Raw genomic sequence first — 25439 nt, 5'->3', positions numbered from 1 at the left:
CTATATTATTATATCCATTAAGTAATCAATTTGGAAATGGTAGGTACTTTTTCATCAATTGCTCCATTAGTTTCAGATGGTGATTTTGATGTTTCTCGTTTTAACGTGGTTATACTTGGTAATTTTATATCATTACCACTATTATTATCTTCTTTAATTGTCAATTTTTTCAAATTTGTCATTGATGAATTTGGTGAAAGTTTAACCCCTTCACTAGGATTTCCAGTTGCAGGCGTCGTTGATGATAGTGGTGGTAGTGATGGACTATTACTATTGGAATCATTAATTGGTTTCAATTCTTTAATTGGAGGATCAGATACAGACTGTTTAAATACATCATTTCCAGAATTGCTACCAGCCCCATTGGAGTTATTCCCGAGGGTGTTTATTGGTGGTGGTAAAATACTGGCAATGTTTGGTGGTGAAACTGTTGCTGTTGTTGGTGATCCAGCGGAAGTAGTTGATAAAGTACCATTACCAGTTTTGACAGGGATACTTTGAGACGCTATAGTTGCTACACTTGCTGCTGATGATGTGATTGGAGTTGATGAAGGCTGTTGTTTATTTGTCAATACTGGTGAAACATTAGTCATAATACCTGATGATGTGGATGTCCTAGAAACTGTTAGCGGTGCAACTGATGTAGGAATACTAGGGGATGTAGTATGTGTTGTTGCTGTTGTTGTTGGTAGGATAGAAGGTTGACTCAATGTTGGTGCTAATGGACCAGTGGCAGGAACAGTTGCATTAGCAAATGCTACATTATTCAGTAATTGTTGCGGTGTTAATTGTGATGGTTGTGCTGGTACTAATGAATGAGTTGGAGCATAAACCACTGATCCAGTTTGAGTTAATAACGGGATCATTGGTCCATATGGTGATTGAACAACTTGTGGTGCCAGAGCTATATTTTGAACATTATCAGAAGTGGAGCCAGAAGGGGTTATATCGGTACCAGTATTGGTGTTAGTGGTAGAAGTTGAATTAGTAATTGAGGAATTTAAATTCGTAGTGCTAATAGGCGGAGATGCGTTAGCTTGAATTCCTGGTGCAAGTATTGAATTGGCGAATGGTGGCATGGTCATACTAGCCTGCAGTGATTGTGGTACTGCAGTAACAAGTGTTTGATTATTTGGTAAAACAGTAGCTGCAATTGGATAAGAGCCTGGACCTGCAGCCATTAAAGGGTTGTTTTGAGATCCAGCAGCAGCAGCACCAGCAGATGTGGAAGGATGAGGAGGTATAATTGATATACCATGACCAAGAGACTGGACAAGGCCTGGCTGTTGTTGTTGTTGTACCAAGATATTTCCTTTCAAAGGATCAATTAGTTTTGTATTGTTGGTAATATTTGCTGTGGATGATGAACTATTGGCATCCAATTTTTCTTGACGAATGGTTTGATTGTATTGGGCAACTCTAAGAGCATTTCTAGCATTATTATCCAAGTTTAAATAAGCACAATGCAACTTCCCCTTTAAACAATTTAAACAAGCAGGTAAAGTTTCATCACATTTTATTCTTCGTTTTTTACAAGTTCCACAACCCAAATGAGAATTACGGTGCTTTCGCCTTGAGTTTTTCTTCTTTTTAATGACAGTATTTTTGATTTCTTCTGAAGTATGGGTAGATGCTGGTCTGCTATTAGGACTATTAGTACTGCTGTTACTATTACTATTTTCGTTGCTAACATTGGTAGTAGTAGTAGTAGTGTTGGTGTCGGTGATGGCGGTATTACCAGTGATCGAACCATTGTCAGGGGAGTAGTTATAATTCATACTATTGACATTAGTGTTATTGTAGTTTATCGGTGGGAGACGAGTGGGATAATCTGTGCTAGTAGATGAAGGTGGAGTGGTAGTAGTTGATGTGGGTTTTTTGGGAGGATCAGGGTTCTTAAGAGCCTTTTGATAAATATCCATCATCGTTGGAATGATATAGGAAATTATAGTTGAAAGTTAATCGGGGGAAAACCAAACCAAACCAAACAGAACCAAAAGAAAAAGAATGAAGGAATGAAAAAGATGATCAAATGATTTAAAAAAAGAAAAAGAAGGTTTAATAAAAGAAAATTATAAAAAAAAAAAGGAAAAAGAAAGGAACCAAATTAAAAAGATAGAATAAATTAAAAAATATTAAAGAAAAAGAATTATGTAGAAATGTAGAAATGTGGTTTCTGTTCGTAATCTTTGAAAGTAATATGAAAATAAAAGAGTTAGAGAGAGAGGAACAGAAAGAATTAGATAATAACAAGTGTTTGCTTTTGTACATACTTTTACTTACTTACTTACTTACGTATATTTTTATTATTAATAGAAAAAAAAAAAAAAAAGAAACAAAATGAAAACTCGAAAATTTTAGGAGAGGAAACAAAATAGAGAGACAGAGAAAGAAATTGGACAAAAATATTACAACGACTTCAAGAAAACCAAACAGTTCTCATACAATTTGTCCAAAGTTCTCTTTATAAATCAAGTAGATATGGAAAAAAAACCATGGAGAGTTGATTAATATGATTTGCCAATCTCTAGTTGCTGTTGGCGGTTGTCTTTTTTATTTTTTTCAGATTGGGGGAAATTTCAGCTTTCCTTGAAAGGGCTAACACTACAAAAAAAAAAAACAACTAAAAAGCCAATTCATGTATACTAAATTTAATGTAAATTTAGGAAAAGGAGGTAAAACAGGAACCAACAATAACAGCAAGAACACCAGATGATAACAATAAAAATGAGTAACAATAAGAAACTACCAATGAACAATCTTGACACTAAAACTGAACTAAAAGCCTACCTATAAACAGACTACTGAAAAACAGAGACTGTGTGTGTGTATGTATGTTTGTAACTTCAAATTTGAAGCACAGAAATAAACGAGGCAATGTTCTATTTTTCCCTTTATGTCTGCCACCGCCCATCAACTGCCCAAGGAAACAAAGATAGAACACGACACAATACTGCACAATATCAAACAATACTTTGAAATCCATTTACCAACTACATATATATATCATTCATTCATTCACAAACTAAACAACATAATTAATAGAGGTTAGTCCATACTAAAAATGATTCAAAAATCAACAATCACTAAAAACTAATCCAAATTTGGAATTTTTTTGGTTCTTTTGTTTGTGTCTGTCAGTTGAAACAAGGAAAAGGAAAAAAAAAGGAATTTTGAACCAGGAACACACACACACACCACCACCACCACTTCAACTCGCATTTCTCACGCACTCCACTTGATAGCTCCAACTTGTACCTCTCGTACTGTACTCCACATCACTTGGAAACTACGCAATAAATCAAACACCAATACTTTTTCCAACACACATACACTATTGTGATACAAACAATTATTCAATCATATGATCTGTATTCTCTTTTTTTTTTCGGGAATATAGATCATTTTGTTAAGACTTGTTACTACTGTACATACTCATACATGCATAAGCGGATAAAAAAACAACACAAAGAGACAATATGTTCCGACAGACGAAAATTGGGAAATAGCAAAATCACCAAAAACAAACAAATAATTTAAGCACGATTTTAGTTAAATCCGAATCACTAAAACAAAGAACCTATGTCGTCATCGATCAATAAAAAGTGAGCGAATCGGATTTATAGTAATGGATAATATAATATTTAATTTCGTGCCCTAAAAACTAGCATCTATATACATAAATTGATGACATAGGTTGAGTGAGGAAAAAAGTGATTTAGTGTAGAAGAATACCGGGACTAAATAATTACGAGTATACGATCCATTACAGCTACATGTTGGAAGTGATTTGGTGGGGGGGGTGGGAGTATATATTTATTCCTTTTTGAATAAAGGATTGCGGAGAAATTTGGAAAATATTTGAAAATGATGCAATTTTTAATTTCCTTGGTGTGATTTTGTCCTGATGATTTCGGTGAAAAAAGAAATGAACAAACCAACAACAGAAAGAGCAAAGCAACCAAAAAGGTTAGAGAGATCGGACCGCCTAAGCCATCGAGCAAATAATAATAGTAATACTTTAAAAACTTGTACAAAATTGACAAAAATAATATTCGAGGTCAATAATAGTTTTTACGCACAAATTTGCGTTTATAAAGATTCCTCAACAATAATTGTGAACTTATCAATGTTCATTATATAATGAACTAATAATTACCATTACTTTATTTACATGTTGCTTACCTTTCTTCCAATATCCATGAAGTTGTTGATGGTGACCTGACCCTGTTAATGCTTGTTTTACGCAGTGTTGTTGATTTTATTTTTCTATCTTATACGAAGGTCGTGTGAAATGACTGCAGCCTTTTTTTTTTTTTTTTTGAGGCGGCCTCGTTTTTCTCACGACCATTGCCCCTGACACCTTGATTGTTTTTTTAATCCGTTTCAAAATAATTGTAGCAACAATAACAACAATACTCAGTGATGGAATGATTGAATGTTAGAAACAAAAAAAACTATACAAAGATTTACGCAATGTGCCTATTGTATAATTCTCCATACTTACAAGAATAGCAAGTATAAATAAACGAGACTGTATTTAAAAATACTAGCCAAGAAATTTTTTTATGAAAAATACAACATCTTTTGAAATTACGATTGAGAATGATCTGATAAAATAACTCAATTTGCTTTTGAGCGGTACCCATGGTTGAATTAATATTTAATTTGCTATTTTATTACTGAACAAAAATTGTAATGTGTGTATATTGATCATGAGATGAGAAGTCAAGAAGAGATACAAAGCAAGTCAAAGAAGAAAAGTGAATAATAGGAATACTATAGTAAAGTAGAAGTAGTTAAGGACCAAAATAAGAAATAAATTTAAGGAGTGCATATTTATCTGCAGTCTGCAATTATTAGCTGTTTTATTATTTTGCTCTCCCTGTTTTCTTTTTTTTTTTTTTTTCCATTATACGAGTCACAATAAATTTTTGACAGGTATACACGACAATTGCTTCACAACCGAGGTCTTTGTATGTTAGAGTAAATAATGCAAAAAAATGCTCTCTTGTTTTACCACTGTTTATACTAGTTTTGATTGTTATTACAGTTTGTTATTCGGTATAACTATCAAGGTGCTACTTTTTACAATGAATCAATGACAACACACAACTGCTATTTTTGTGCATTACGAGTCTGTTTACTACACAAAACAAGGAATAGAATATAGCAAAGCTCATCAGATTTAGCATAGAAGAAGAAGAACAAGAAAAAATGGGTATTTCTTACGGTGGAAATATATAGTTTCACCTTGAAATAAAATTGCGTTAAATTGAATCGGTATTAACCTAAAACTAAAAATTGTTCTTAACTGTAAATTGAATATTGGCTAATATGTTCTACTTTTTGCCAATAGTTGACAAGAACAGAACCGAATCGATTCTAGATCTGATACGACAATAAAATGTAATTACCATTGTTGACCTAACAATACTTGTAACATCATTAACGACACAAGTTTAATCATATTCAGAGTAGGGGAGGGAACAAAACTACGTATAAGAAAACAAAACAATCAAAAGGCTTTGCCAAGAGATCAGTTTTTGTGTAGAGACACCGACACTATTCATTTGCTACTACTATTAACGATCAATTTCTTACTTTTTTTTTTTCATTCATTAATTCACTAAAACTAAATCCATCATCATCGTCGTAATTTAATGGTCGTAATCATCATTGATGGGAGTCGTATTTTCTCATTATTACAATTAGCATTTGAGATGACAGTTACATACACTAAACAGTTTTCAGTATTCCAGTGGAATATATTTGTCTGAATCATGTGATGTGTGAAACATTCAATTACTATATTCACAAAATGAAGGAAAGAAAATGTGTTGACCTTTTTTTTTTTTGTCTTGTTTTACTGATTCGTATAAGTTTCGGTGTTTGTCGGAAAAACCTAGGCAAGTTTAATTTTCATGCAATAGCAATACCAAAAAATATCAAAAATTTTTATTATATTATGCTAATATAATAGCAACAAAATCATTTCATTCAAAGGAGGGGAGGATGTACAAGGCATATATGCTTCTGTTTATGCACCTTCCTATCTTGTCTACTCTTGATGTATTGTTTTCCAGTGAAGAAATATATATTCATATATGTGTCCTCTCTATGTAATTGACAATAGTAGGCGTAGTAGCAAGTATTAATAACCAATCGATAGAAAAGTAAGCCCTGTTGATAATGCTAAACAAGTCACACTCTTAAGCCCAGTTTCTAATTTTGTACCTTTTATAACAAGGATTGTTGGGGTAGATAAAACTTCCCAACAAATAAGAACTAACTTATCGGTGATACCTGTAAGGAAGACAATCATCTCAAAAAAGTATAATGTTCTCAATTCATACGTTTAACTACGCCTACAGATTATTGAATCAGATTAATATCTTAAGTTTCGTTTATGATCTCTAAAACCTTATCAAAATAATCATAACAGTCACGTGACTGCATATTATGTTAATACAAAACTCTAGATTGGAAACTACTAATCGACTTCCATCAATTTTATTGTATAGAGTGTAAGAAATTGATACCATCCAATTTATGATGGTAATATGCTCTTCTTTGTATTAGCGGTATATGATATCAGCAAATTCGTATTTGCCCATTATAGATCATCTTAGATTTGATAATTTCGAAAAAAAAAAAAAAAAAAAAAGAGAAGAGAAAGCTCTACGCTACAAGTATGCTCCAAATATGATATACAATGGCATCTGATTCATCATCAATACTACCTCATGAGGCTATCCTGGGATTAACATTATATTCTGATGATGAGGACAAATCATCGCAACAACAGGAACCAAAACAACAAGAATCAAATTCCACAATAACCCCATCTAAGAAAAAACGACAACGGAAAATTCAAACAGAAGAAGAATACAATTATCAATTAAATAGATGGAGAGAAACGGGACCAATGATAAATACAGACACATGGTTAAATGAACTTAATTTAGCTGATCTTGATATTAATGATAAACTAGATCGAGTTAAATTGTTACATGTGTGTGAATTGCATTATTATAAGAGAGATTATTCAACTTGTTTAAAAGTAATCAATATAGGTGAGTCTTTATACGGAGTAGATTTAAATAAAGTGGGTCATAAAATTAAACAGCTACATGATAAACAGATGATTGAAGATGAAGATGATGAAGAAGAAGAAGAAGAAGTGAAATGGGATAAAAATATTGAAAAAAATATAGCAGAATTATATCATATCAAAATGAAATGTCTTGCAAAATTATCATAACTTTGGATTTATATATTAAATATTTATAATTACATTATTTAAATAAAATATTCCGTTAATCTCGTTTTATCCAAATTCTAATCTCTATAGAACTCACCGTACGTTTTTCATATATAGTATCCTCCTCCTCGTCCTCCTCATCATCATTATGACTGCTTCCCTCATTTTTAGGCTCTTGGTTTGATTCAATTGGTGCAAACTCATCTAAAACTGTAATAGACCTTGTTAACACATCAACTTTATAATCTTTCTGGAAATGAATACCAATACTCGCCACTTTTTCAATTGTTTTACCCATACCTTTCACCGTTATATATTTGATGGTTTTATATTGTTCATTTTGAAATTTATTTACTGTATGACTGTTTTTTGACTTGGAGAATTTATTCAATTTTTTGGTGATTTGTTTAATAGCTGATATATAAGGAGTTGATGATTTGATTAAGAAATTCGAAGCATTTTGTGTTTCATTGAACGGAGTCAAGTTAGGACTATGTTTGATATGTCGTTTGCCTTGGATTCTATTACTAGACTGGTGGTGAAGGTTATTAGTATTGGTTCCCATGATTGGTGTGTGTTGGTTAATTGATGTTGGCTGAGTTCATCCCATCGAGTTTTTTTTTTTTAGAGGCTCTCATCAACAAGACTGTTCGAACTAGTGAACGCTTCGACTTCTACGTCAAATAAAGAGATGGGCGCGCCCACACGATAAAAACATACGCGTAAAAAGAAGAAAATAAAAGTCAGCTTTATTTTTCAATTCTTATCATCACTATTCAAAAAAAAATAGCCACTAACACCTTCCCTAAATAACATTCATAATGATGACCTCTAGAAAACGTACATTTGAAGAATTCTCAACATCCCATTCTTTTTCATTTTCTGAAGATACATCCACAACAAAAACCAATATATTCAATTGTTTACCTCCATCGTCTCCACCACCAGCTGAAACCACCAATAGTAACTATAACGTCTTCCCCACATCCATCAATAATAGGTCAGATGGTGAAAAACGGTTTCAGAAACATAAAATACATAGTGAAGTACACACACATACTATAGAAATAATGATGAATGCTCAATTGCAACTACAACGACAAGAGAAATTGCAATGTCAACAACCACCACCACCACAACAACAACAAGAAGAAGTGAAACTGGATAGTGAAGGTAGTAATGAAGAATCAACTTATTATCAACGTCCATACTGGTAAACAAATTGACCCATTATAGAGCATTGCTTATAGCTCCCTAAATGCCTTAATACCAATTATCATGTTTAGTTTTTAGTTACTAAAGGGATTATTAAAGCATGGCCATGCTCACTTTGATGACTTTTTGACAATTATTTTTGCATGCAAATTGATATATTTGATTCGAAACTATATATATATATATATAAAAAACCCTTAAACATTGCAATTGATTTATTTGATCATCTAGATCAAAAACCGAAATTCATTCAAAAACATATTTTTTTATAAAGAAAATTAAACCTAAAAGATAAAGAAACCCCTCCTCGTGTGACCATTGAAACTTGACAAATTTTGCTAGGTTTGAAATGCCAACTCGCTAAAACCAACAACGACGACCACCACGCCCCATTGAATCGAATCGTGTTCTCATATGACAAAGCAATTAATCATGTTGTTTCTTTTTGTTTTTGCAATCGTCATCACAATCATCATTGTCATCTGAAAAAGTGGCTCTTTCATCTGATTTCAATACAATAAGTTTGATTTTAGAACATTGTTCACCAATAGATTTATCATAAATCTTGTATAATCCTTTGTCATCAACTTTACAATGCCAGAAATCAATTTTATGATCAAGAGCTAAATAATAAGTTCCTTCAGTATGAACAATAGAAAATCCTTCCTTGTGTAAGGCATCTTTTTGTGGTGGTTTATCAAATTGGAATTGATGATTAGCAACAATTTCTCCAGTAGCATGTTTTTCATCTTTCAAGACACCTCCACATAAGGTAATAAGCAAGTCACAATCAGTGTTGTGGATTTCACAGTATGGATATTTACAGTCATCATCACAATTATCATCATCATCATCGTCACCACGTTTGGCATAATAAACTTTTTTCTTTTTTTTCTTGCAATCATCATCACAATTAGCATCATCATCATCATCACCGGTGAAAACATTGGTACAATGTTTACATTTGGAATATGGATAAGTCCCGTCACAACCATGGTATAACTGACCATCATCACCTTCATAAACCAAATCCAAATCGGTATCTTGACAGAATTTTTTATCTTGACAATGTTTCCATTCTTTGACTGCCAAAGCAAATTTCCAATCAAAAGTATCGATTTCACAATCATATTTATGATGTTTTGAATTGTCGTCATCATCGCCACTAAAACCAGCTCCATATGTTGTAACTGAAGAATTGACAATGGCAAACAAAGATAATGTTAAAGCAGCTGTAGAAAATTTCATATTGTGATAAGTTGTTAGTTGAGATTTTGTTTAGTGATGATATTAAAAAACAAAAACTGGGAGAATATACTTGATATTTGCAAGTATTTATAGTAATTAGAAACATAATGCCAGCGTGCTTGGATGGGGGATGATTTGATGATGTGGTTTCAATTCAAGTATACACGTATCATGAATATTTGGCTGCTAAACTTCTGGTGTAGCTTTCATGGATGTGTATGCGAGTGTGTGTATGTGTGATTGTTTAGGTTTAGTTCTATTGTCCTTACCCAAAAATTTTGAGAGTGTATTTTCAATCCAGATTTGGAATTAAACACAATTTACTGAAAGGATAATATTTCCATCATTCAAAAAAGCATGAGTTTGATATATTGGTTCATAATTGGAAAACGAAGAGGCTAACTGTAGAAAGTGAATATGGTTCAAGTTTTGATGAAGTTTATACTGGGCTTTGTATATCTAAACAACTCATTTTTCAGCTTCTAAGATTGTAGGTGTTATGTTTTTCGGTGTAGTAGTATAAATTTATCTATTGTATTTGATTGTATAACAAAAACAATACCAATACACATATTATTTTTTGTTACAATACTCGGTCTCTCAAAAACCCAGAACAATCTCTTCAATTATAACCAATTGTGATTTAAAATGATTATTATTACAAGTAGATGTGTATCACTTTATTTGTTGTTTGGAAGAGGAATTTAAAACAAATAACAATAATTGCTATTACCTATCTCCTCATTTTTCATTTTCATATTTCTATTCCATTATTCTCATTTTGTTGAGTAAAACATCCCCATGGTAACCCCTCTCCAAAAAAACTATCCCTTAGCATTAATGCAATAAACAAATTATGGGTTTAGTGGTATTGATATTATTCCAACATATAACTAACACAGGTTAAAGAAAAAAAATTTTTGTTGCAAATTTTCTACAAAATAAAAATACACACCATTTTGTGGACAGCCAAAATAATCAACTACTGAATATGTATTTACTCAATCAAAGTTATCTAACAATTCTATTCATCTTCTCGAGGTCTATTTATATCAAGATCACCTTCTTCAGAATGTTTGTTATCATCAGGAAGAAACAAACGATCATATTTTTGCATTCTTTTCTTCCACCATTTTCGGGAATCCTTGCGATTAATTTCTTCTAAATATAAATCATCTTCATCCTCGTCATCCTCGCCAGCTTGATTAATTTCCTCAGTGTTATATTTATCAAAATCTCCATGTAAATCATTTTGTTTGGGTGATTTAATCATAGTAAATTTGAAATTTTCTCCTTCAGGGTGTTTCTTTTTCAACATTTCATAATGACTACCTAATTGTAAATCTTTAAGAACCAATTCTCTAGTTCTTCCCAATGCTTCTATATCCGCTACACGATCGATAGTATCTTCTAATAATTGATCAAAATGTGGTTGCGATGCAATCTCATGAAATGCTCTCATCATTGGTACCGAATCAGCCCGCACTCGCGATTCAGAATCAATGGTGAATATATTCAAATTATCAAATCTTTGAATATAATCCGGCCTAGTCATAATTTGTCTTGCTCTCCAAAGCGGGAGTTCAGGTAATCGATGATTTTTTAACTGAGAGACATTAATTTCTTCTGAAGATGACAGGTTAATTAATAATGGATTCGATTTCTGTCGGTCCATCTCAACAAATTCTCTCATTAATAACATGGCACTACTAGAAAACTTCCCACTTTCCATGACATCATCATCCATATCATTTCCTAATAATCCACACTGATTCAAAAACCATGTTTTTTCGCGATCAATTATTTGATGACATGCTTTTATGATATCACGGTGTCTTGCAACTTGGGTTATATGTTGTGGGCGCCCACCAATCAAATCATACACGGCATTGCATAAGCCGTCATCCAATTTCTCTAATTTGGGGAAATAACGATGACGGACAAACTTCAAGGCGTTTATAGTTTCGATACGATTAAAATCTCTGACATTGATTAATTCAAGTCGAGTGCCCAATTGTTTCAATTTCTCATAAACCCAATAATCATCACTGTTGAAAATCATGGTTAACAATCCTGATCCACTCAATGATTCTGCCTTTTGTTGTAATAGTTCTAATAATTTAACACCTTCTTCATTTTCTTTAATCAAATGAGCATTATTTATAATCATTATCAAAGGTTTATGGACTTTATTAACTCTTTTGATAGCCAATTCTTCCAATTTACTAAAAGCTCTCTCAATATCCAACAACGCAGTAGTGTCTCTGGGTCCTCTAATAGAAAACAATGACCCAATGTAATCTTCATTGAAAGTAAAGTTCAATGCTTTACCTAATCGTATTCTAAAGATTTCCGGATCAGCATGGGCATCAAATATACAAACATTAAACCCATTAACTCGTTTCATGGACTCTAAAATTAATGACGTCTTACCAGTTCCCTTTTCTCCAATAATTAAGAAATAACGTCCAATTATATCACCAGCAATAATATCGTTTAATAGTTTCTGTTGCGGTCGATCAACCCAATGAGCATTGATTTCATTATCCAACGAATCGTCATGAGTTCGTGTATGCATTTTCAATTGAGCTGAAGGGTCACCGACTTCAAATGCATCGTTCATTTTCTTCAATACATGAATGTTGTAATAACGATGGTATAAAAACCCAGATAATCCTAATACACCGACCGATGATAACGTGATACCTATTGTTTCAAAACATTTCAATAAAAAAGTTTTGAATTTTTCAAATCGATCATTAGCTCCCTTTCCTGATCCTGACTTTTTACCGTTGTTTTTATCCCCACCTGAATTCTCCTGCTCGTCTTGCTTTAAATCTTGTAAAAAATTATCAACAATTTGGTTAAACTTCAATCTTGTCGGACTATGAAAAAGTCGCAAATGTGGATGTCGAGGGTACGATTGACAAGATCGTGTTATTCTTGACATCAGTCTAAACATCTCAAGTTATTAAACAACACCGTTCTATGACAAGAAAAAAAAAAGCAAATTTTCAAGAAATTGACGAGGTTAAAGGGACATATATATATCTAGTTCCATAAGATGAAATCTGCTGAAACTATGACAAAAAATAGATTGAAATAAATTGGACACGCGAGAATAAACAAGGCGGTGCGGCGATAACTTTGAAAATTGTTCGTGATGAAAAAAATAGATTCTGGTTGGGGAAACAAAAGTTTTGGTACAAGTGAATTAAGCTAAGCATTTCGGTTAGTTTCAAGTTGAAACTTACACAGCATGAAAAGACACTAGAATTATTGACACCCAAAGTTTTCCATAATCAGGGCAACTTGTATCGTAAAGTATAATCACCAAATACATTCAAAGTAACTTCATTATAATCCTTAATCATTGGGTTGGAAAAAAAAGGTTAAGGGAAAACTGTTTTGATAGTCCCAGATATAAAGATTATTCACGTGACTACAATTTCAACGTTTATTTGTCCACTTCTTTTTTTCCCTCACTCTTTTAGTTTGTGAACGGTCTGACTCATCATGAAAAACATATCAAGAAACATATTTCCATTTGATTTTTTTACTATTTCCCAATCACATAACTATATATACATTTGTTATTAATGACAATTAAACCTAATCCTCAACATATTTCCTCCAAACAGGAGGCAGAACGTATTTTATCGAAATACGACAATTTTTTATTCGATTGCGATGGAGTTATCTGGTTAGATGAAGATTTGATTCCTGGGGTAGCAAAGTTTCTTGAGTGGTTAACGAAAAACAACAAGAGATTTGCATTTGTCAGTAACAATTCATCAAAATCACGTAATTCATACCTTAAAAAGTTTGAAAATTTAAATATCCCCAACGTCACCAAAGAAATACTTTACCCAACATGTTATTCTGCAGCTTTAGAATTACAAAAATTAAACATTCCTAAAGGATCCAAAGTTTGGGTTTTGGGACATGAAGGAATTGTCGATGAATTACGTGAAATGGGGTATTTTCCATTGGGCGGTAACGATGAATTACTAGATAAAGCTTTTGATCATCAAAGTCCTATATTGTCAGTGGATCCTGAGGTAAAAGCCATTGTTGTTGGATCAACAAAGGAATTCAATTATATGAGAATAGCCCTGACATTGCAGTATTTACTACATGATCATAAATCATTGCCATTTATTGGATGCAATATTGATAGAACTTATCCAGGACCAAAAGGGTTGATATTACCTGCTGGTGGTAGTATAGTCAACTACATGTCATATACTTCAAATAGAGACTTTATTAATGTGGGGAAGCCAAGTAAACAGTTTTTGGATATAATTTTGGAAGATCAAAAGTTTGATAGGTCCAAAACATTAATGGTGGGAGATACTTTGTACACTGACATCAAATTTGGTAACGATGGGAATCTAGGTAGTGAAGATGAAAATGGTGGTACATTGTTGGTGTTATCTGGAGGTACAAAAAAGAAAGACTTGAATCATTTTTTAAAAAATCGCCATGAATATAAAGATAGCGAAAGTTTGGTTCCACTGTACTTTGTCGAATCTTTAGGTAAGCTCATAGATTTGTTAGAGTGAAGAGTGGCGTTTCTTATGAATAGAGGAATTCAAGGAATTATAGATATAGACAATTATAAACGTATAATATTCGAAATGATAAAAGCTAACAACAAGTTGGTTTGGGTGTAAGATGAGCAGTTGTAGTGTTTGTTTTCTTCTCTTTCATGTCAATAAAATTCAGTCGATGGATGGTTTGCTTAATAAAAGTGTGGTTCCCGGGTTCAGCTTGAACGATATGATAGTTCCCGCGCATCGCATCACCATCAAAGATACAAAAACAAAAAAAAAAAAATCTCACACCTCAAGAAATCTGCAAAAAAAAAAAAAAAAGGTCTCCATCAAATCATCTCCCACCATTATGTCATCAGACACTGTAATAGCACCATCATTGTCTACTGCACAAGATGATGGCACATTTACCTATGACAAAGTGAAATCTACCACCAAAGAAAGAAAGCACTTGAATTTGAAAAACCCACTGGACACAAGCGAGATTAAATCCAAAATATGGAACTACTATTCGTTGTCAGAATTGATCCAATATCTAAGCCAAAAGGAAAACAACGAGTTCAAATATAAACGAATTACTTTGCAGTTTCCAGATGAACTAATCTGCGACTCTGCCACCATAGTGCACGAGCTTCAACGAGAATTGAATATTGCTCCCCAAAATAGTTTGCACAACTCAGACTGTTGTCAAGACACATGCGAACCCAATGCTACTCAAAGGATCTGGATATTGGCAGACACGTCTTATTCAGCGTGTTGTGTGGATGAAGTAGCAGCTGAGCATGTCAAAAGTGATTTGGTGGTGCATTTTGGGGATGCATGTCTAAACGAGATTGATAAACTACAAGCAGTGTTTGTATTGGGCAGACCCACACTCGATGTTGAGGCAATAGTGAAGCAGATTAGCTTAGCATACAGTCCTGAACAGAAAGTAGTTCTCATGTCTGATGCCCCACACACATATTTATTGCCTGAGATAGCAAAGGAATTGCCAGATTACGATATTTTGATTGCCAACTTACCAAAAACTTCGAGAGGCAGAATAATAGGATACACGCCGCCAGCAACAGGGTACAGGAAATTCAACCGAGTTTTCAACATTGAGGAAGTTGATTTTGCAGAATATGAGTTGTTTCACGTAACCAGTCCCGAGTCACCACGATTGCTACAATTGGCGACAAACTTTGCGTCTGTCACCACGTACGACCCGATTAGTGGCACCATCTCTACTGGGCCGTTTCCTAATTTAATGCGGAGATACAAATATGTCCACCAAGCTAGAATGGCCGGAACAGTGGGTATTTTGGTTAACACGCTTTCGCTAGCAAATACCAAGATCTTGTTGAACACAATCAAAGAGAAAATCAGAGAGGCGGGGAAAAAACACTATATATTTGTTGTTGGGAAACCCAATGTTGCCAAGTTGGCAAATTTTGAGAGTGTTGATATCTGGTGTATTTTGGGGTGTGACCACCAGGGAATCATAATCGACCAATTGAACGAATACTACAGACCAATTGTCACACCCTATGAGTTGTTGCTTGGGTTGAGCGACGAGCTATCGTGGACTGGCAAATGGGTGGTTGATTACAAAAGTGTGTTGAAGGAGTATGGCAACGAGGTTATTCAACCGAATCAAGATGCGGACTCGGACGAAGACTTGCCACCAGTGTTTGATCCTGTGACTGGGAGATATGTCAGTACGTCGAGACCATTGAGACAGATAAACCACCTTATGGTCAAGTCTAATGATCAAAGCCATGACAACGACAACGACAACGACAGTCAATTGGTCAAGAGGTTTTCAAATGCCGTAGCCATCAAGGGAACGGTCAGCACATCTGCTATTCATTTGCAAAATAGGCACTGGACAGGTTTGGGAAGTGATTACACTGAGGACGAGAATGCTGCAGGAGCATTGGTCGAAGACGGGAGAAAAGGCATAGCTAGAGGATATGATATTTAGTTTACTACAAACACTAATAAATAGCTCAATACACTGCCGACCGCTAAGCCAGTGCTTAAGAACACGGTTGTAAACCCACCAGCAGCCTCTTTTTCATCGTCAGTATCACAATAGTCACCAACAATCATAAACGCTGAGGTACACAATTGACCATTTGATATCCCAAAAAGCAACTGTAAACCAATGTACCATAAGTCTGACTTGATGTATGGTTCGGACCGGCCTGGGTGTATATTACATGTCAAAAACAAGGGGATAAATATCAACCGTGATAAAGCGTAAACTAGTTGAGATTTTGGACTTTCAATCAACATATGTAGTCTTGGGTAGCCACAAAGAACTCTACCTAGCAAATCACCAAGGTTCCAAACCAAGTATATGAACGGTATGTATATGTTCTTATTAAGAAATCTTGACTGAGAATCGGTATGCACGGATTCTACCACGGATGCAAAGACAGGAAATATCAAGGTTACCCCGAACGTAAAAAAAATAGTCATTACAATAAGGTTTAATTTGCCCCATAAAACCGTAAACGGTACAAACTTCTTCTGTGTGTGTATTGGGTCGACCGTCTCTTGCTCTTCAACTGCACCAGAATCGTCTTCTTCTACTAATTGATCGAGTCTTTGGTAACCAATTTCATTCTTGTGGTAGGTGACCAAATATAGTAGCAACAAAGAAACAATACAAACTAAACTAGCGGTGATGTAGTACACAAATACTCCGTAGTTCTTTTCAACACGATGATGCTGATCTGACGCTTTGTCACCAACTAATAATATTGATATAATCAAAGCACACGCCGGTAAAACCCCAGCAACAGCTTGACCCACCATTACCGCATTGGCATAGATACCACCTAGAACGTTGACTATAGCCATGGTACCATTTTGAGCTAAACATGTGGCCATGGCTGACAACAACACCATAAACATTAAAGCAATGAAAAATGCTACGTCGTTCATATCAATAATCCAGTCGGCTACACATGAAACCGCCATAAATAAAAACACAAATATCGTAATGTAAAATCCAACTTGCACTCTGAAATTGTAATTGACATTTGTCTGGCGTTGGGACAAGTAAAAATTGTATGCCGTCGAGGTAATTGTGGAAACACTCATCATAGTCGAGGAATAAACTTTAACCAAAGAAGGTGAGTTTATAAACCTTTCACCATAATAGGCTGAAGCAGATAGAAAACAATTCCATGGCCATAGCAATGCTATGCCAATAACTGTAAAAGTGAAATACTTTAATTGCGAAAGCTTGACTTTAAGTAACCCTTTGATTTGAAAAATAGTTGGGTCATGTGTATTATTTGTGGTAAGGTTGCCTGCGCTATCTGTAGACATCGTATATGCGGGAAACAGTTAAATGGTTTCACACACTTGACACTAGTTAAACAGTAATCAAATGTTGGGTTGTATTGTAGTGTTGATAAAAGAAAAAAAGAAAAACTCTTTTTATTCTGGCGAGACGTCCACGCCCAGATTTTCATTATCTAATCATTTTCTCAATTACATACACTAAAACACTTCTTTTAAAAAAAAGTTAGTATAATTTCAAGGTCACAACATCAATATTTGAGACGATCATTTTAGAAAAGTATGCAGAGTTTTCTTCCCCTGCACTGTAGTTGATCAAACAAGTAATTATACACTTTAAAAAAAATAGATAAATAATACAGTCTATTTAAATGAATACAGCTTGCCGTTCATTTATCGTCGTCAAACTTTATTGTTCTTGCAATATTTCTATCAGTTGAAGCACTTGGAGAAGATCCATTAGGCACATCCTGTATAGTCATCGCTTTTAAGTCTTCTATCTCCTTGTCGACCAAACCTCGCAACATCATTTCAATTTCAAAATAAATTTTCAAAATTAAATAATTGGGCTCTTTTAAAGGCAATCTCAAAGGCGACGATTCACTCAACCAGAACCCATCATATGCTCCTTTCCATTGCTTATAGCTATACTTTCTGTTTGGTGATTCAATACTGTCCCCAATCAAAGGTTTCATTTTTTCCAAATAATCTATTAGCATTTCATGTACTTGTTTCTTAGAAGCAATCTTTTGCCGTATTCTTTCAATGTTGAAATCTTGTTTTCCTGATTTAGAAACAGACCTTTCCGAACAAGAATTATTCTCTTTGTCTTGTTGCATATTGGAGCCACTTGCGTTTGTAATGCAAGTATCATTATCCTCATTCAGAATATCTTCCTCGTTATTGCTAACGGTCCTAATATTACCATTGGAGTCACCATCACTTGCTTCAAGGCTGGCTTCACGTTCCATTTTTGCAAGATCCAAATCTTCATCAAGCTCGCTACTGCGAACTGCCTCAGAGTTTACTGTAAGCTGGTCCTCTTGATCCTCCTGCAACCTCTTTTTCCTCCTTTTCAAATCTGTGTATTCTTCTTTTGTGGAAAACATCCAGGTAGAAAACCAGGCACTTATGTCGTTGAAAATGTCATATAATGCATCACCAACATTTGAGACTAAGATGGTCATCAAAGGGACGGCCCCTACAGCCCATGAAACAAAAAAGACACGTCCGAGACTGGTCTTGGGTGCATAATCACCATAGCCAATGGTGATCAAACACAAAAAGCAGAAATACATGGCGTTGAAATACGACCATTTCTCAATTCTTTGAAATATTAGCGCCCCAATAAGCCAAAATATCATGAATACTGTAATAGTCAATACTAACGATACCTTCTTGTGTCTGGATTTCACTTTACGTCTTAGTACCCTCATTTCATGGAAACTTTCTTCCAGTGTTAGCTCTCTGTTTTCTCTTTCCAATTGGGCCAATAGGGCTGTTCTGGCCTTTTCCACATCGTTCCAAAAGATAGCTGGAGCTGCAGAAGATAGTATAACCAGACGAAGAGTAGCAACAATCAACCCCATTATCAACACGCCCCCTAAAGAGAACACCAAGACAGCAACCTTGGCACCGGAAGTTTTAGGTAAAATATCACCCAACCCAATAGTTAAAAAAGAAACAATGCAGTAATACAATGCTGAACCATAACTTATATCATCTATCAAAGATCCCATAGTGAAAGCTCCTATTATTGTCCAACTAGAAAACAAAATCGTGAATAACATCAATGTTCTCTGCTTTTGATCTAGATTAAATGTGGGGGGATATTTCTTCAAACTAAATCCCATGAAATTGATTACCAAAATAAGCATACATACAAAATAATTACCAGATGTGAATGCCGCAAAATAAAAACCTTCTGAGGGAACATACTTTGGATTCTCGCCACCAAATTCTCTATTTGTCACCAAAAGTGCTGCTGCAAGCAAGGCACTGGCGCAAAGCCATGCAATTATAGAAACCGATTGACTGACCAAATACTTGACTGATCGCGAAAAGTTCATCAACAACGAAACATTGCCGATCAAGCCCAACGCTAATGAAATTGCATTCATTACAACTACCTTTGGTATGTCAGGGACTTTTTTGTTCGTAATAATATCTAATTTCCAATGCTCAACTAAGGCGACGATCGATATCATGTTTGCCAAGGGCCCTAGACATGCGGCAATCAATGGAAAATAACTAGAAATTAAGAACCATAATACAAAGTATGGCTCCCCCGGTCGAACATTTAAATTGAGTATACTTTCCAAACGTACATTCAACGCATGCTGCAATGTCACCGGTGATTTCATATAGGGAGAATCTTGCTCATTGGTGTTTGAGCTTACACCATGATAAGAATTTTGAAATAGTGGAGATAGCTTTTCTTGATAATGTCGAATTCCTTGATCTGTAATGCTCTTATGGAACTGTGGATCGGGTACTATCTTATCTTTTGCTTTGTTTACTATATGCATGACAGATACAGAATCAAATGATGCAAAAGCTGAAGATTTTGAGTTCTTGGCTAAACCATTCATAGGTGCACGAAAACCCATTCTTAACGACTATTGATTATCAGACCCTGATAATCGCTAAATAATGGGGCATGAAGTGTTATCGGATTTGTTTGGATTTTTTTATTCCTTTTTTTTTTTACAACGTTTTTGTCTGGTCTAGAAATGTATATTCTCAATGAGCTAGAACTCTAGAAAGAGAAAAAAAAAAAACGGACGGGACTATGTACAAAACAACTTGAACTAAATCTGCAAAACTTACTAAGGCAATGGAACCGGACATTCATTTCTTGTGTCCAACATGTACCTTCTGACAACATTCTTTTGTATAGACTTGCTAACTTTTTCAATTGACTTCTTTAACTTGTTTTCAACAATAGACTTTCTTATTTCATCATACTTGACATTGTTCATCAATTCATTTAAGATGTATTGTATAAAGTATAATCTCTTTTCTTTTTCATCGGAAAATGCTGGTTCGTTCAAGGCGAGATCAACTGTAGACTCTGTCGTTGGCCATGATTTTATGTTGTATTTTTCTTTTATTTGATTAATCTCTTCAATTAGTTTGGTGTGGTCATCCTCTAAGTTACTGGTAATCTCATGAGTCAACCTATCCATCCTTTTCAAATCATCTAATTGAGTTATGATTTTGCTGAATTTGTCTCTATGTTCAATGAAGTTCTTTGCTTCTTTTTCTTCTTCGAGTTTAACTTGTTTCTTGGCCATTTCTTCATAGGCTGCGAATTGCTGACCTTTATTCACTTTGATTTCGGCAATGGCAAATGCTTTTCGTTTTGAAATCTTTGGTATACTTTCAATACGGACAATGTCACCTTCTTTACAAATGCTACCTTCATCATGAACCAAGTAATCCTTTCTGGTAAGAATCTCTTTGTCAACACGCTTATCGTACACTCTTCCTTGAACACGGACTTTGACTGTCTTTGTCATTTTCCCTTGGGAAATGACTACTCCCACAAAATTTTGTCTTGCCATTGTAGGTTTCTATAGCTATCTGGTTGATGTTAATAGATAGAACCAGTGAAATGGTGTAAAAAAAAAATTTTTTTTTTCTCCTTCTATTGAGTGTTTTGAAAAATCCAGTGAACAAAAAAAAAAAAACAACAGTCCTGTAAATGATTCAGTGCGATTAAACAAACTAATTGGTAGTAGCTAAATAAATTGTGCGACCCGCACTACTCTACGTATTCATATGTCTTCGTCTATATAATAAATTAATACACCCCTACCAAAAACAAATAAAAGAATAACTTCTGTATTCAGTTACTTATTGATTTCGTTCAAAACAGATTCAAATTTAGTTAACAACTGTTTGTTTTCTTCTGCAGTTCCGATGGAGATTCTTAAACCTCCAACGCAATTCAATTCAGAACCTCTATATCTCACCACCACCGAGTTGTCTGTAGCCAATACGTTATACAATTTTTTGGCAACTTCATTTGATGGTTTACCGTTTTTATCTAAAATTTCGATCAATATGAAATTTGAATCCAATCCACCGATATTTCTACCAACGTATTTTAAACTCAATAATTTTTCTAACACCAATTCTCTTTGTTCCACGATTTTTGAAACATAATTCTCCATAATATTCAATCCCTCATTCGTAGCTTTTATTGCAACGTTTGAGGTCAACGATGATATATTGTAAGGGTACTTCATAGCATTAAGGTACCAACTTAACTTTTTGCAACTAAAAGTGATACCCAACCTGATTCCTGCCAAGCCAAACGATTTCGATAACGTTTGCAATACGACCAAATTCGGATATTGGTTAACCAATGTGCTCATAGAAGAGCCAGGTTTAGTAAAGTCAATGTATGCTTCATCAACAACAATTAAACCTTGCCAAACTTTGAGCAGCTCCTGTACCAACTTTATTATATCCTCCACATTAATCAACTTTCCTGTAGGGTTCCCAGGCGATGTCAAATACAAGAGTTTGATACTGGGATCTGATTTCACTTTAGCAAGTATCCCATCAACATCAATTTGAAAGTCTGGAATCGTTAACGGAACCTTTTCTATGGCAACATCATTAACAGTGGCACAAATAGAGTACATTCCATATGTTGGAGGGCAAATTAACATCTTGTCTTTTCCTGGAACGCAGACACAACGCAATAACATGTCTATGCTTTCATCTGATCCAACACCAAGACACAAGTTTTCAATTGATAATTTTTCTGTTGCATACTTGTTTGGGTTCTGTTCTCTAAACAGAATAATTTGTTGTTTCAATTCATGTTGATGAGGATCTGGATATCTATTCAATTCTAATGCAGCCTCTTTTTCATCTGGGGATGGAAGAGCTGGTCCATGGGTATTTTCATTTGCATCTAACAAAATCCCGGTCTTGAAATCATCCCTGGCGCACCGATAGGGTTCTAAGGTTAAAATATTTGGGCGAATAATAGCGCTGATATCAAACATTGCAACGAAGAAAGAATTGTTGTAGCTAACTGAAAAAAAAAAAAAAAAAAAAAAAAAAGAAAGAAAGAGTATCTATGAAATTTGAGTCAGAATTTCTGCAAAGTGGATGGGGTTTTTTTTCCCACATTTTTTTTTTTTGGGTCAACTACGATAACAAACTTTTCTTGGAGAAAAAAACAATATGAGTCAACACAGTTTATCATCATTGTATTTGAATAGGACACATCAAAAGCGCAAACGAGCAACCAATTTAAAAAACTAGTTTTTAAATCATATTATTATGATACAAAATACTTAGCCATAATGCAGCTCAACATCTATGTTTTGTATAGAATGATAACGGGAAATCAACTATTATCTAATTGGTAGCGCCGATACAGCATTAATCTGTAATTTCACTTTCATCGTAATCAATGACTGGTCTGACACTGTCTCTGAAGAAGTCGCTACTGAAGAAATTTGATTCTGTACGACAATCATGTTTGATAAATGCCATTGTACAATCATTTTCCTGAATTGTATCGATGGTATCCATGGGTTTATCAACAAGTGGTGAAAATATGTTCTCATATGGCGTCTCCTTAGAAGTTGTGGATGGGAAAAACGCACTTACGGAATGGCTCTTGTGAATTTTCTCTGACAAAATAGACAGTGACCGATTGTTTGGAGATGTGATTTCTTTTTTACTTATATTTCTAAACTTCGATAGTAATCGCGAGAACATTGACAGCTTACCTTGTGTCATCACATGCTTCTCCTCAAAGTAACCAAGTTTGGTAGATTGTTTTGGGAAATAAGTTTTGTTTAGCCATCTTGTATCGGCCTTTCTCAACGGTGAGTTTGTACTGTCTGTGGTTGATGAATAGTGATGCAACCATCTTGTTGGAGAAGTATGTATTGCTCTGTTTTCCATTTGGAGTTGTGATATCAGATTTTTTAGACAGACTAATAGATAAACATAAGCAGTCTATAGATAATAGGTATTGGATGTAATTTGGATTCATATAATGAAAAATTCCACTCTAGTAGCAAAGCAACACATAAACAAACAAAATGTGTTCCTCTATTTTGCCGCCATATCCAATTCCCGCATACAGAAAAAAAAAAAAAAAGAGTAAGAAAACCGGAAAAACACCAGTAGAAAAGGACACGAAAAAGAAAGCTCTCTAAACGAAAAAAAAAAAAAAAATACTGAAAACTTTACAACTGAGTCTTTCTTTTCAACACCCACATCCATCATCCCATAGTCTGTTCTCAACATTTATCAAATGACAGAAGTTGCAGTTAATTACGATAGTAAGACTAAGAAATTGTCTTTGCCCAAGGGAACACAATCTGGAACAGACCTTTCTGCCTTAAAATTAGAAATTGATCAACTCAATACATTAACTCAAGAAATAATAAACCAAGGAAGTGATGTACCACCAGCTCCCACACCTGATAATTTTAATAAGGATTTATCTAAGATGATAAGAAAAATGTACGAAGGGGGTGTGCAATCGTTCAAAATTGGCAAGTTTGAAGAGAGTGCTAGACAATTTACCATTGGTATTGAGATGATTAATAGAAGACCAAAGTTTGAAAGTTTTCAAGGAACAATACAGGAATTATCATTGTTTTTGATGAGCAGAACTGATGCTTATTTAAGAACCAAGGACTATGTGAAGGCTTTCAATGATGCTGACTTTTTGCTTAATATGCAATTAAATACTCCAGATAACTTTTTAAGAAGGGGCGTTGCAAATTACTTTTTAGGCAATTATGAAGCAGCCAGAAGTGATTATCAAAGAGGATTGACGTTTGATGAAAACAACGAAAGATTGCAGAAAGAATTAACTATATGTTTAGACAAAATTCTAGAAGTAAATGGTGATTATTTGTAAGCGGGGTTCTATAATATACATTTGAGATAAGATCAACAACCAATTTATAGTTCTGGAGTAGTATTTTTAAGGCACTCTTTTACATGAGTCAAGCAAAATTGTACTAGCAATTTGTTAATCTATATCTTATGGTGTCACTTGTAGTTCTAATTTACATTACACCATAAGATTAGACTGTAGAATTCTCAGATTATTATCTATTGCTTTGATTTAGCTTGGTTTAGGGTTCTGTCAACCTGAAATACATTTATGGGTGAGGAAGTGTTAGTCTTGTCTTTATCAACGACATTTCAAGATATGTCGTTTGTGGGATCTTTGTTTTTTTTTTGGTTTGGATGATTTTTTTTTTTTTTCACAACTTTTGCGAACACGTCAATTTTTTGCCTGATAACAACTAACCAAACTGTTAACACACATACCAGTCTCCATCAATGTCCCAATTAAAAAAGACCAATTTGAACTCAGTCAATGACTTACGTCAAACGACCGATGATAATTTGGGTTTGGTTTTTCAACAACTTGGCTACAATGAGTCATTCACATTAATTGATTTGAAGTTAGGGTTGGGGTTATCCACAGTGGTAATAGCCGGATTACTATTCTTGGTCGATAAAAAATATACATGGAAAGATAGTTACAATATTACTGTTATTGCCTGTGTTTTATATGGCATAATCAGTGGCATTTTGTACTTGATCAATCATTTCAACAAAAATGTTAAATACATTGGCTACGATAACAAAGGCAACAAGTTAGCTATAGCAACTTCGTCTAATAAATTGGATCCTATCTACAATGTTACAATCACTTTGAATGATAGATCAGTTCATGCAGCATTGAGCTTTAATAAATTCTTTGATGTTGTGGGGTTCTTCAATAGAGATGCATTTACAGAATTAGTCGAAAACGAATTAAACAAGTTAAATAAAAAAAGTGAATAAATATAAAATTT

At 34.3% G+C, this 25439-nt stretch overlaps 15 protein-coding genes across 15 annotated transcripts; 6 read left to right on the top strand and 9 right to left on the bottom strand. All coding sequences in view use genetic code 12, as the record gives it.

The window, feature by feature from the left end:
* Positions 1–17: 17 nt before the first annotated feature.
* CD36_40810 (uncharacterized zinc finger-containing protein, putative) lies at positions 18–1925 on the bottom strand (the record flags this gene model as incomplete). The annotated part of the gene is made up of 1 exon (XM_002419708.1): positions 18–1925. One exon carries the CDS (start codon positions 1923–1925, stop codon positions 18–20), a length of 1908 nt encoding a protein of 635 aa, XP_002419753.1.
* A 4790-nt stretch (positions 1926–6715) lies between these two features.
* Positions 6716–7264, top strand: CD36_40800 (uncharacterized protein YPL108W homologue, putative; the record flags this gene model as incomplete). The annotated part of the gene is made up of 1 exon (XM_002419707.1): positions 6716–7264. The coding sequence occupies one exon, from the start codon at positions 6716–6718 to the stop codon at positions 7262–7264; it is 549 nt and encodes a 182-aa protein (XP_002419752.1).
* A 55-nt stretch (positions 7265–7319) lies between these two features.
* CD36_40790 (subunit of ribonucleases P/MRP, putative) lies at positions 7320–7829 on the bottom strand (the record flags this gene model as incomplete). Its single annotated transcript, XM_002419706.1, has 1 exon — positions 7320–7829. The coding sequence occupies one exon, from the start codon at positions 7827–7829 to the stop codon at positions 7320–7322; it is 510 nt and encodes a 169-aa protein (XP_002419751.1).
* A 256-nt stretch (positions 7830–8085) lies between these two features.
* Positions 8086–8481, top strand: CD36_40780 (uncharacterized protein; the record flags this gene model as incomplete). Its single annotated transcript, XM_002419705.1, has 1 exon — positions 8086–8481. The coding sequence occupies one exon, from the start codon at positions 8086–8088 to the stop codon at positions 8479–8481; it is 396 nt and encodes a 131-aa protein (XP_002419750.1).
* A 424-nt stretch (positions 8482–8905) lies between these two features.
* Positions 8906–9727, bottom strand: CD36_40770 (O-glycosylated covalently-bound cell wall protein, putative; the record flags this gene model as incomplete). The annotated part of the gene is made up of 1 exon (XM_002419704.1): positions 8906–9727. One exon carries the CDS (start codon positions 9725–9727, stop codon positions 8906–8908), a length of 822 nt encoding a protein of 273 aa, XP_002419749.1.
* Positions 9728–10751: 1024 nt separating this feature from the next.
* CD36_40760 (uncharacterized protein) lies at positions 10752–12689 on the bottom strand (the record flags this gene model as incomplete). Its single annotated transcript, XM_002419703.1, has 1 exon — positions 10752–12689. The coding sequence occupies one exon, from the start codon at positions 12687–12689 to the stop codon at positions 10752–10754; it is 1938 nt and encodes a 645-aa protein (XP_002419748.1).
* Positions 12690–13326: 637 nt separating this feature from the next.
* On the top strand, positions 13327–14292 carry CD36_40750 (4-nitrophenylphosphatase, putative; the record flags this gene model as incomplete). Its single annotated transcript, XM_002419702.1, has 1 exon — positions 13327–14292. One exon carries the CDS (start codon positions 13327–13329, stop codon positions 14290–14292), a length of 966 nt encoding a protein of 321 aa, XP_002419747.1.
* A 112-nt stretch (positions 14293–14404) lies between these two features.
* Positions 14405–16249, top strand: CD36_40740 (diphthamide biosynthesis protein, putative; the record flags this gene model as incomplete). The annotated part of the gene is made up of 1 exon (XM_002419701.1): positions 14405–16249. The coding sequence occupies one exon, from the start codon at positions 14405–14407 to the stop codon at positions 16247–16249; it is 1845 nt and encodes a 614-aa protein (XP_002419746.1).
* CD36_40730 (nucleoside transporter, putative) lies at positions 16246–17607 on the bottom strand (the record flags this gene model as incomplete). Its single annotated transcript, XM_002419700.1, has 1 exon — positions 16246–17607. One exon carries the CDS (start codon positions 17605–17607, stop codon positions 16246–16248), a length of 1362 nt encoding a protein of 453 aa, XP_002419745.1.
* Positions 17608–17969: 362 nt separating this feature from the next.
* Positions 17970–20189, bottom strand: TOK1 (outward-rectifier potassium channel, putative; the record flags this gene model as incomplete). Its single annotated transcript, XM_002419699.1, has 1 exon — positions 17970–20189. The coding sequence occupies one exon, from the start codon at positions 20187–20189 to the stop codon at positions 17970–17972; it is 2220 nt and encodes a 739-aa protein (XP_002419744.1).
* Positions 20190–20408: 219 nt separating this feature from the next.
* CD36_40710 (mitochondrial 37S ribosomal protein MRPS17) lies at positions 20409–21146 on the bottom strand (the record flags this gene model as incomplete). Its single annotated transcript, XM_002419698.1, has 1 exon — positions 20409–21146. One exon carries the CDS (start codon positions 21144–21146, stop codon positions 20409–20411), a length of 738 nt encoding a protein of 245 aa, XP_002419743.1.
* A 288-nt stretch (positions 21147–21434) lies between these two features.
* HIS5 (histidinol-phosphate aminotransferase, putative) lies at positions 21435–22604 on the bottom strand (the record flags this gene model as incomplete). Its single annotated transcript, XM_002419697.1, has 1 exon — positions 21435–22604. One exon carries the CDS (start codon positions 22602–22604, stop codon positions 21435–21437), a length of 1170 nt encoding a protein of 389 aa, XP_002419742.1.
* Positions 22605–22986: 382 nt separating this feature from the next.
* On the bottom strand, positions 22987–23517 carry CD36_40690 (uncharacterized protein; the record flags this gene model as incomplete). The annotated part of the gene is made up of 1 exon (XM_002419696.1): positions 22987–23517. One exon carries the CDS (start codon positions 23515–23517, stop codon positions 22987–22989), a length of 531 nt encoding a protein of 176 aa, XP_002419741.1.
* Positions 23518–23872: 355 nt separating this feature from the next.
* CD36_40680 (subunit of the secretory polypeptide translocation complex, putative) lies at positions 23873–24487 on the top strand (the record flags this gene model as incomplete). Its single annotated transcript, XM_002419695.1, has 1 exon — positions 23873–24487. The coding sequence occupies one exon, from the start codon at positions 23873–23875 to the stop codon at positions 24485–24487; it is 615 nt and encodes a 204-aa protein (XP_002419740.1).
* Positions 24488–24918: 431 nt separating this feature from the next.
* Positions 24919–25428, top strand: CD36_40670 (signal peptidase complex subunit, putative; the record flags this gene model as incomplete). Its single annotated transcript, XM_002419694.1, has 1 exon — positions 24919–25428. The coding sequence occupies one exon, from the start codon at positions 24919–24921 to the stop codon at positions 25426–25428; it is 510 nt and encodes a 169-aa protein (XP_002419739.1).
* Positions 25429–25439: the final 11 nt, after the last annotated feature.

The sequence above is a fragment of the Candida dubliniensis genome, chromosome 4 (genome assembly GCF_000026945.1).
Source record: "Candida dubliniensis CD36 chromosome 4, complete sequence".
Taxonomy (NCBI): Eukaryota; Fungi; Ascomycota; class Pichiomycetes; order Serinales; family Debaryomycetaceae; genus Candida; species Candida dubliniensis.
Note: the sequence above shows the minus strand (reverse complement) of the source record. Positions and strands in the feature narration are given on the sequence as shown.